Here is a 10692-nt window from a genome sequence, read left to right as displayed (position 1 = left end):
GCATTAGGTATTTATTAAATGTTTAATTGGGAGGACTCAATTATTGATACATAAAAGGTTTAAATAAATATTTCATGAGGTCACATAACACAATTTTTTTTAATTCATGGCTAAAATATTAAAAAGCCTCTTTATTTTATTGTAATCAAATGAGCTATTAATTGCTTAGAAAAAAACGAAGCCATTAGCTTGTCTTTTTCGCCATATTTTTGAAAAATTATGTTGGTGCTTCCTAATATTTTAAGTAATGGGTGGAGACAGAGAAAAATTGAAATGGGTTAAAGCATGTTGAGTTAGTATTGTGGGTAGCTTTAATGTTTGATGCTTTGTTTTCTTTGAATATTTTGTTTTAATGCTTTTGATCTGTGCTGATATTTGAGTTTAACTATTAGAATATATATGGCTATTTGAATTTTTATAATTTGTTATGCGTTGAATGTGATTGTTTTATTAATAAATTTATGTTTTAAATTAAGAAAAAAATTAAAAATTCAAAACACAAAAAGAAAGTAAAGAAAGTGAACACAATGATATCGTGGTTCGAGAATATTCCCTACATCTACGAGCAGAACCAAAAATGAAATTTACTATTAAAAATGGAGATAACAATAGAATCACATCATAAAATAAAATAATTAGCCAATAATTATCCACAAACATGGAGCAATTTTCTAAATGTACATCAGCTATATGCTTTCTGCGGGTTGGGAAATACCTGGCAATAATAAATAATAAGTGACCAACAATCTCAAAATGTTAAAAAAGTACATTATTTTAATAATCCTAGCCTCTTATCAATCATCGATGGAGACCTAAGACAGATTTATGATTGTGTAGATAGAAATAGATGATACTAAAACCATTAGAAACCAAACTTACCACGTTGTGCCGTTGTTGTGCCCATAAGCTGGTATTGCCCTCTTTGGATGCCCACCATTCTAAGGGTTTATCACCCAAAGGTACGTACACCTCCCCAGTGGTACCATTTGGCCTTTTATCTGCCACCAGTTTCATGGTTCCCAAAGCTGAATGAAAGTACAAGGCTAAATAAATAACATATTTGGCTCCTCAACTACAACTATGTACCAAGCACCAAAATATTCTCCAACACAGGAAATGAATGTCAGAAGAACAATTTCTCCATATAACCTAGACTTACCCTATCATAAACATTGATAACATCACAGTTGAAGCCTTTCAAAGTAGGGGAAATTCATATAAAGATTGGTAGAAAATATGCCAATCTATCGGACCGGAAAGCTGAAAAGCAACATTAAAAGAGAGCTGCAATGAAACTAGTTCCAAACTGCTACAGCATATATGTCATTTGATTCATTTAACTCATACCACAAAGTCAAAAGCTAGAGAGTCAAGATATAGTGAGTCACTTGGTCACTGCTATTTTTGGCTAGAAAATAAAGTATTTTTGTACCTCTAAGTAAAAGCGGAATAAATAAAGTCACATAGTCAATCACTTACACAGTGAGCTTGTTTATGTCGCTCAATCCACATGATCAAAGAAGCAATTCCTCATCAAGTGAATTGATGCAGCCTTTGAATGGATTCATGGTCTGAGAAATTCGGAAAACTAAGATGAACATCTTTGAGATTGGGCAGAACAATATTTTGGGAACTCTGTTGTCTTACATGTGTTAAATGGAGCTCTCAAATGCCATGTTGTAACGTGTCCTGTATCCTCCATTAATCCTGGAAGGATCAAACTATCACGTAAAAACTTGTTCTTCTGAAAAACTATTGGTTAATAGTACTACGAAATGTCAAATATTTTTAACTAAAATCCCATTCTCATATACCAAAATAACTTAGAAATTAGAAGATGCAAATGAAAACAGAACATTCAATTTGCTGAATAAATGTTGCAGAGAATTGACTAACCGCTTTACTAAATCAAATAAGCTGAAGCAGATGAGTTGAAGTTCTCCACTATTTTTCGCCAATTTAGCCTTCAATGCCTGCAAAATTTGAATACAAAATATATAAGACTCCTTTCTGTTATCATGTTGTTCATGAGGACAATCAGATAAATAAAAAAAAGCTATGAAATTTATAGATGTTTAAAATGCGTTTCACACCTGTGGTTTGAGTGTGAAGAAATCGATACCAGATTTGCTGCTTAAAATAATTCCCCAGGATGACTTTTTCACAATGAATTTTAACACAAGGTATGTGGAAATCTTGGACCACTCTTGTCCTTTACCCTACTGCACCCTTCTTATAGCGACGGACAATTGGAAATATATAGCTTCTCAAGCGAGAGAAATATCTTTTTCTGGAAGAGAGGCGAGCTTAGGACAATTATAGATGCTCAGTTGTTGAAGAGAGGTGAGGTGTTGTAAGCCCTTGGAGCACAAGAATTCCAAATTTTTAAATCTCTGAACTCTGATATGGGTCAGAGGAGGAGGCAACATCATTCCTATCGCTTCTTGTGGAAATGACACCACACGTGAGCATCCTTCACCGCTGATGTCGAGTTATTGAAGAGAGGTGAGTCTGTTAAATCCCCATTCAACGGGTGATGTATAAATTTTGGGTGCGTTTGAGATTTGATGTGAGGTTGGTAGGGAAACCCTCTTCTGGAAAGGATATGTCAGCCGAACAGTCCCGCACCTCTAATTCTCGAAGGGAGGTGAAGTTGTTGATGCACTTGGGAAGGCTCCAAAATTTTCACAATCGAAAATCATGAGTACTCTGAGATTTGTGGTGGGCAACCCACTTTCTTCAAATGGAACCAGATTTGGACACGTAGCTAATCGAATCTCCTGAAGATGGCTGAGCTTGTCAAATCCCCGCTGTAATGATTTCAGTTTTTCAGCACCCCTAATTGTAACGCTTTCGAGATCAGTGGTTTCAAGGAAGTCTTGGGCTATGCATTCCAACACTGGACAAAACCAAATTTCGAGATGTTTAAGCATTACGGGTAACTTGGCATTTAAAAATAAGCTACCAAACTCTGAACAATTACTAATATCGAGATGTTGAAGCCGATTGCATATATCGGCCCTTGATGATAACCATATTAAAGATGGACAATCCCTTATTTCTAAGCGCTCAAGAAGACAAGTGCTGCTACTCATAACTAAGCGCTCAAGAAGACAAGTGCTGCTACTCATACTCTTATTATTATTTTCTTTTTCCTCAACCAAATATAGCAAATTCACGCAACTCACAATCCTCAGCTCTTTTAAAGCAGGAGGGAAGTTACTCTCTGCAAAACAAACCAAGCCTGGACACTCTTCAAGTTCTATTCTCGTAATCAATGGGAAAGCATGTAAGACTTTTGGTAGTCTATTGTGCCTTTCACAAGCCCTTATGTCTAGAGATTCAACACCTGGAATCTTGTCAAGTTGAAATCTCTCCTCCTCTGTTTCCAAAGAGACCAACTGGGGACAATTCCGAAACGTGATGAAACGATGCCCAACTATGCTTAACCCATTTTGCGATAAAGAGCCCAACTCCTTCCAACCATAGATGTTGAATGTTTCAGAGTTTGCAGATCTCAACATTATCCTCTCTGCTGAAATATTAAACTTTGAAATATATGAACGAGACACATATTTCAAAGAGGTAACCCTCTGTACAGACAAAGAACCTTCATCCACCAATTCACACCCATTAACCCTTAATTCACACAGCAAGGGAAAACTTGAAATTGAAACTAGCAGTCTCTTACACTCAAAGATTTCAAGTTTCTGCAAGGATTGAAGGATAGCTGGCAACCTTCCCAACAATAGAGGATATTCTCTGATTGAAAGAAAACGGAGGCCGGGGAATTTCGATACTTGCTCATCATCTTCACATAGGTCCCTCCTCCCAATTTAGCATATTGCCAAAACGCAGAGACTCTAATGCTGCAAAAGCATTTGATTGATTTTCTCCAAACAACTCAGCACCAATCTTATGTACTTGATCCAGGCCACTAATTGAAAGATCTTTTAACAACAACAACCTTCCAATCGATGGTAGAGATTCGCAATTTTTACAGTCGTGAAGCTCCAATGACAACATATTCTTGAAGGAAGGATCTGCAATCCAAGTAGAGAATTTTGCACCACCATAATTCTGAATGACGAGTTGCTTAAGTTTTTTCGAATGATGAAGAGAGTCTAACACCCATTCTTCAACTTCTTTTTTCCTTGCATCTTTCTTAAAGTCTCAACTCCATTCCAATACCAATTGATCAATCCCTGCTTCTCAATTAACTTGGCTTCCCTGCATCTTTACCATTAACATTCTCCAACCCAGAAAGACGGAAATCACCTTTGAGGTTTGACAAATATTTCAAATCTCTAATATGACAACCATCACCTTCCCCTATAATAAAATCAGTTAACCTTTGAAGATTCGTTAGCTTATCAATTCTAAAAGGAATCCTTTTTATTGAGTGCGCACCTCTAATATCAAGATAATGCAAGTTGACAAGATTTTCCATCTTTGAAGTAAACTTTGAAGCATGGAACACCTATTTAATAATAAAGTTTCCAAATGGTAAAGAGTGCACAAAGAATCTATCAAGTATTTGATATGGGAGTTAGAAAAATTTAAGTAGCGAAGATGTTTTCAATTTTCAAAAACATCAGGCAACTCAGTGATGGCATACCCACTCAAAGAAAGCACCCTTAGGTAGCCAAGTTTTGGCAAAAAATCAACCAAAACAACATTAGTTAAATAAAGCTTCCGATCACGTGACAATTGTGAAGGTAGGAAAGTACGTAATGATTTCACTTGATCAAATGCTTCGAACTTCTTCACCGTGTCATATACACCAGCAATATAAGACGAATGTCGAGTGCGATTTGAGAACTTCTGTTGCCTATCACCCTCTACTTTTGAGCATATTTCTTTTGCAACTACTTAGCTAAATCACTGATAAGGTCATGCATTACGAATCGGGACCCATCTTTACTGGATATCTGAAAAAAATGACCTCGACACTAGATCTTGAAAATATTGATTTCCAATATCTTTAACTTGAGGCATAGCTTTTTGTTGCAAGAGACCTTCTGCTCTCCATAACAAGATCATTTCTTCTTCTTCAAATTCATTATCTTTAGGAAGTATGGAGCAATATGCAAAACATCGTTTCAAGTATGACGGAAGATGATGGTAGCTTAATCGCAAAGCTGGAATTATGCCACACTGCTCTTCTGGTAAGTTCCATATCTCACTCTCATATATTCTTTCCCATTCTCCGTGATATTTAACTATGCGTAGCAAGCTTCCAATAGCTTTTACAGCCAAAGGTAAGCCATTGCACCTTCTAATAATTTTCTCTCCAATTTCTTTGAACTAGGGATGTCCATCGAATGTTTCTTGCTTTTAATTGATACTGTGTAAATATGGATCAACAATCATCATCAGATAGTTTATCCAAATGAAAAGCTTTGAGTGGATCCATAATAGATGAAACAATTTGAAGACGAGTGGTTACAATGATAGTGGTCCCTGCTCCAAACGGAGACCATAAGATGGTCCAATCATTATAATTCTCGTTCCAAATGCCATCTAAAACAAGCAAGAATCTTTTCCCGGACAACTTCTCCTTCAACTTAACTTGAAGTAAATCCAAGTTCTTGTAATGACATGACTCGAAGTGATGGATGTAAAGTTGCCTTTGTTATAGCAATTGTATCAAAGTTATCGAAACACATACCTAGTCCACGAGATCAAAAGACTCATTGATTGTGGCATCATTGTAAACAAGATGAGCAAGAGTTGTTTTACCCATCCCTCCCATGCCGACGATGGAAAGGACTGAAACTCCATTGGAGTTATTACCATTGAGCAACTCAATCAAGTCTGTCTTCTCCTTGTGTCTACCAACATACTCCACAACTCCATCCAGTACGGAAGTTGGTTGCAGCTTGGGTTGCTTTCCCTTGGAGGTTAGAGCTTGAGACAAGATGTCACTCAACCCCAAACTACTTCTTTGAGTAGTCAAATTATAAAGTATTGGCAAACATCCATACTTTGAAAAGTAAAAGATATGGATGTCAGGAAGTTGGCACTGGAAATCAGAACATTTAAGGCACCAAAATTTGGTTAGAAATTTGGCATGGGATAATTGTAATTTTGGTCCCGAATTGTAAAGGGACTTTGCAAGTTGATCCCTGAACCTCAACTATAAATAGGCCTAACCATTTTTCATTTTCTTCATCCTATATTTGTTATTATCTACTTAAAGCATTATTCTCTCTCCCTATTTGTAAATTTTCACTTGTACTTTGGAGTGAAATATATTTGGTAGTGCCCGAGGACGTAGGCAAAATTTGTTGAACCTCGTTAAAATTCTGGTGTTCTTTATTGTTTATTTTGCATAATTTTGTGAGTGTGATTGTAGTGATTTATTGTGCTATTAAATTACGATAGAGGGATATTTTGGCTAGGAAAGACCTGGTACTTAAGTGATCCTCGTGATCCACCTCTCTTTCTTGGGAATTGAACTTAGTGTGATTTTTCAGTACAATATACTTACTCTTTTACACGCTTCCGCACCGCAATTGGTATCAGAGCTAGATTCGTACTTGGGGAATACGACCATTTACGATACTATTCTTGTATACAGCAATGTGAGATCCTAAAGGTCTTATGTCAACAAGAGCTAGATATAGCCCTTGAAGAAAAACCTGACAAGATGAATGATAAAGAGTGGGCCAAGATCAATAAACAGGCGTGTGGTACAATCCGCCTATGTTTGGCCAAAGAGCAGAAGTACTCTGTCATAAGGGAGACATCAGCGAAGAAGTTATGGGATACACTGAAAGAAAAGTTTATAATGAAAAGTCTTGAAAATAGGCTTTATATGAAAAAGAAACTTTATCAATTCACGTATGCTCCCGGTATGTCGATGAATGACCATGTGAACTCATTCAATAAAATTTGAGCAAACTTGCTAAATTTGGATAAGAAATTTTGAAGATGAAGACAATGCATTATTGTTGTTGAATTCCCTTCCTAATGAATATGATCATCTTACCACCACATTGCTTCATGGGAAGGACACGATCACATTTGATGCGATCAGTAGTCGTTGTATAGATCTGAGACTCGAAAGAAAGATAAAAGAGATCACGAGAGATACAACTGCAGAAGTCTTAACAGTAAGAGGTCATTTACGCAGCAGCAAACCTGATAGAAGGGGAAAGTCCAAAAGGAGGAGACCTGCCAAAGATGAATGTGCCTTTTGTCGTGAGAAAGGGCATTGGAAAAAGAATTGTCCTAAGTTACAAATGGGCAAGACTATTTCTAATACATGTGTAGCGGAGCATGATGATGAGTCAGACTTTAGCTTGGTTAGCATGGCAATAGCATGACAATCTCCATGGCAGTGGTATAAGAGATTTGATCAAGTTCATGAAAGGGCAAAGGTACACAAGAAGTAAATTTGATCATTGCGTGTATTTTCGAAGCTACAAGAAGGAACTTTCATATACTTGCTCTTATATGTTGATGATATGCTAATAGCATCTAAGAGCAAAGTTTAGATTGAAAGATTGAAGACTCAACTCAATCTCGAGTTTGAGATGAAAGATCTAGGTGAAGCTAAGAAGATTCTCGACATGGAAATATGGAGAAATAGAGCTCATGATAGAGTTAACTTGTCTCAGAAGTAGTTTCTGAAGAAGGTAATACAGCAGTTTGGCATGAATGAGTAGACAAAACATATAAGTACCCCATTGGCTCCTCATTTCAAGCTTTCGCACAACTATCTCCTTCGACAAATCTGAAACGAGAATACATGTTGCAAGTTTCAGTATTCTAATGTAGTGGGTCGCTTGATGTATGCAATGGTGTGTATAAGACCCGACATTTCACAGACGATTACTATAGTGAGCGGTATATGCATAATCCTAGAAAAGGACATTGGCAAGTGTGAAATGGATTCTACGGTATATTCGAAGACCGTGGATGTTGGATTCTTGTTCAAGCGGGATAATACACTTGGTAAAGGTGTTATTGGATGCGTTGATTACGACTATGCGGTGATTTGGACAAGCGAAGATCAACCATTTGGTTATGTGTTTACACTTGTTGGAGGACCAATAAGTTGGAAGTCTACACTACAATCTACTGATTGCATTGTCAACCACGAAGCCGAATACATATCTATAACAAAGGTCAAAGGAAGCTATTTGGTTACAAGGTATGGTTAAAACCTTGGGATTGGTTTAGGAGCATATTAACGTGTATTGTGATAGTCAAAGTGCTATTTATTTAGCAAAGAATCAAGTCTGTCATGCACGTACAAAGCATATCAACGTACGATTCCATTTTGTGCGCGAAATTATTGATGAGGGGAAAATTCATCTTCGAAAAATTAAGACTGCAGATAATCCCACAGATATGATGACAAAGGTGGTAACAGTAACCAAGTTCGAACATTGTTTGAACTTGATCAATATCCTGCAAGTTTAACAGTTGAAGAAAGCACTATAAGATTACCCTAATCAAATCTTCAAGGTGGAGATTATTGGCAAACATCCATACTTTGAAAAGTCAAAGATATGGATGTCAAGAAGTTCGCACCGGAAATCAGAACATTTAAGGCACCGGAATTTGGTTTGAAATTTGGCATGGAATAATTGCAATTTTGGTCCCTAATTGTATAGAGACTTTGCAAGTTGATCCTTGAACGTCAACTATAAATAGGTCTAACCATTTCTCATTTTTTTCATCCCATATTTGTTATTCTCTACTTAAAGCATTATTCTCTCCCCTATTTGTAAATTTTCACTTGTATTTTGGAGTGAAATATATTTGATAGTGCCCGAGGACGTAGGCAAAATTTGCTGAACCTTGTTAAAATTCTGGTGTTCTTTATTGCTTATTTTGCATAGTTTTGTGAGTGTGATTGTAGTGATTTATTGTGCTATTAAATTACGATAGAGGGATATTCTGGCTAGGAAAGACCTAGTACTTAAATGATCCTCGTAATCCACCTCTCTTTTCTGGGAATTGAACTTAGTGTGATTTTTCAGTACAATATACTTACTCTTTTACACGCTTTCGCGCAACATGCAGTCTATCTGTGATCTCTTTGACCTTGGGAATCATGGAATTCTTAAAACAGAAAAGAAGTGGGAGTGAAATTACTACTAGTACAGCAGGTAGGAATGAGTTTCCGTACCTTGCTAGTGCTGGCTTGACCTTGAGTCTTTTGGAGTTTGAGACGTAACTGTTCATAAGAAAACTGGTCCAAGATGTCATCCAAATTGTAAGCCAAGTCCTGGAGATCCTCCAACCATTTTTTCACACCCTCGTTCTTGATCTGCTTCTCCGCTGCATCGCCCAACACTGCTTGGATATCGAGTAATATGGACTGCCACTGCTTCATTTGGGGGTGGAGTTGCTTATGATCAGTGACAAAGTTGAGCGCAGAGTCGAGCAACTTGCCCCCCAAAAGCTCCAAAAACACAGACAGAACAACCTCTCCAATGACAAACATGGTGAAATTATGACTTATGAGAAATAAGATGATAAGAGAAATGAACCAATCCAAAGTGGAAACTCAGGGAACAAAAAAGAATGAAACGGAAATGGAATCTGCAAAATTTGTGAAAGTTGAAGAAATTGGCACAATATCCTTAAAGCGTGTAATAATTCAGACTATGAGGCAATGAGTTGGAAGTAACTGAATATAGAAAGGGAAACTGCTTTTCGTTTTTCTTTTTTCAACGGTAAATGAATAATGGAAATGATGGGACCTTTACTTTTGATTTTTGATGTTCTTTTTTCTTGTTTAAGTAAATTTAATTAAAGATCCAAATATTATATTTCCCACAACTTTATCGCCAAATTATAGCAAACAGCTCAACTAGACTTGATCATAGGTCAGGTATTTATTTAGAGTCAAAGGCTGACCCAAAATTTTGGAGGATTTGGGTAAAAGTATTAGATCAGAAAAATGAGTTTTGACAAAAAAATTAAGCCCGTTTAAAATATGAGATAAGTTCAGATTTGAACATTCAAGGTCTAAGCTCCGCTTGGCCGGTTTTTAAGTTTACAGTACTTTATATTATGTTATTTTTATATATTATGTAATTTAGAACATATTTAAAAATAATCTATATTAAATATATAATACTACTCTAATTTAAACATTAAATAATGTTAAGATGACTATAAAGAAAATTTCCGTAAATAAAAATGTATAAAATTATTAAATATTAATATAATGTAATATAAATATATATTTTTAAAATTTAAAAATAATATTGGTAAGCATAAATTAGGCTTAGGTTAATTTTTGCAAATATGCGCGGGTTTGGATAAAATTTCAAGCTCGTATTTTGAGTTGAATCAGACTTGGTTCGAGTGTGATAAGTATAGTAATTGTAACCTATTTTGCTAATTGTTGTATGCCTATCACTTCAAGGTCTACTAATTTATGATTAGCTTTCTTACTAGATCGGTTAACCAAACTCAAATTACCTTCTTTTTAGATCAATTAAATGACTTAACTAACTCAATTATATTTCTTTCTAGAGTGATTAATAAAATAATCGATCGAACCAATTAAACAAAATCATTTCTATTATTATAATTATGAAATCATGATCGCTTGGTTATCGGTATTTTTTATTGGGATTCGGTTAATTTAATTTTAGATTTTTCTAAACTAATTTTTACATTTAGATTTGATGATGATTGCTTGTTCACACTCCATATATTGGG

At 35.8% G+C, this 10692-nt stretch overlaps 1 protein-coding gene and 1 long non-coding RNA gene across 3 annotated transcripts; both read right to left on the bottom strand.

The window, feature by feature from the left end:
• Nucleotides 1-611: 611 nt before the first annotated feature.
• On the bottom strand, nt 612-1685 carry LOC128289217 (uncharacterized). 2 transcript variants are annotated; one of them, XR_008278895.1, is made up of 3 exons: nt 1480-1623; nt 880-1025; nt 612-715 (listed from the first exon to the last, which is right to left on the bottom strand). It is a non-coding gene; the product is annotated as an uncharacterized LOC128289217 (long non-coding RNA). The 2 variants fall into 2 exon arrangements; XR_008278896.1 differs by lacking the exon at nt 612-715 and adding an exon at nt 1648-1685 and having other exon boundaries at nt 740-1025; nt 1480-1571.
• Nucleotides 1686-2630: 945 nt separating this feature from the next.
• LOC108471900 (putative disease resistance RPP13-like protein 1) lies at nt 2631-9463 on the bottom strand. Its single transcript, XM_053025023.1, has 8 exons — nt 9146-9463; nt 6543-6644; nt 5681-6025; nt 5019-5307; nt 4594-4841; nt 4222-4480; nt 3818-4043; nt 2631-3738 (listed from the first exon to the last, which is right to left on the bottom strand). The coding sequence occupies exons 1-8, from the start codon at nt 9461-9463 to the stop codon at nt 2631-2633; spliced, it is 2895 nt and encodes a 964-aa protein (XP_052880983.1).
• Nucleotides 9464-10692: the final 1229 nt, after the last annotated feature.

This window comes from Gossypium arboreum, unplaced genomic scaffold (assembly GCF_025698485.1).
Source record: "Gossypium arboreum isolate Shixiya-1 unplaced genomic scaffold, ASM2569848v2 Contig00688, whole genome shotgun sequence".
Classification (NCBI taxonomy): domain Eukaryota; kingdom Viridiplantae; phylum Streptophyta; class Magnoliopsida; order Malvales; family Malvaceae; genus Gossypium; species Gossypium arboreum.
This window is presented reverse-complemented; position numbering and strand designations above follow the sequence as displayed.

Bases quoted from the DNA above. Each gene is read 5' to 3' on its own strand.
- LOC108471900 (XM_053025023.1), bottom strand. From the start codon at position 9,463: ATGTTTGTCATTGGAGAGGTTGTTCTGTCTGTGTTTTTGGAGCTTTTG. The intron at 4,842-5,018 runs GTCTCTTGCAAC...GCTCAAAAGTAG, and splicing joins CTTGTTATGGAGAGCAGAAG to AGGGTGATAGGCAACAGAAG. The intron at 4,481-4,593 runs GTTTTTGAAAAT...ATTATTAAATAG, and splicing joins CCATCACTGAGTTGCCTGAT to GTGTTCCATGCTTCAAAGTT.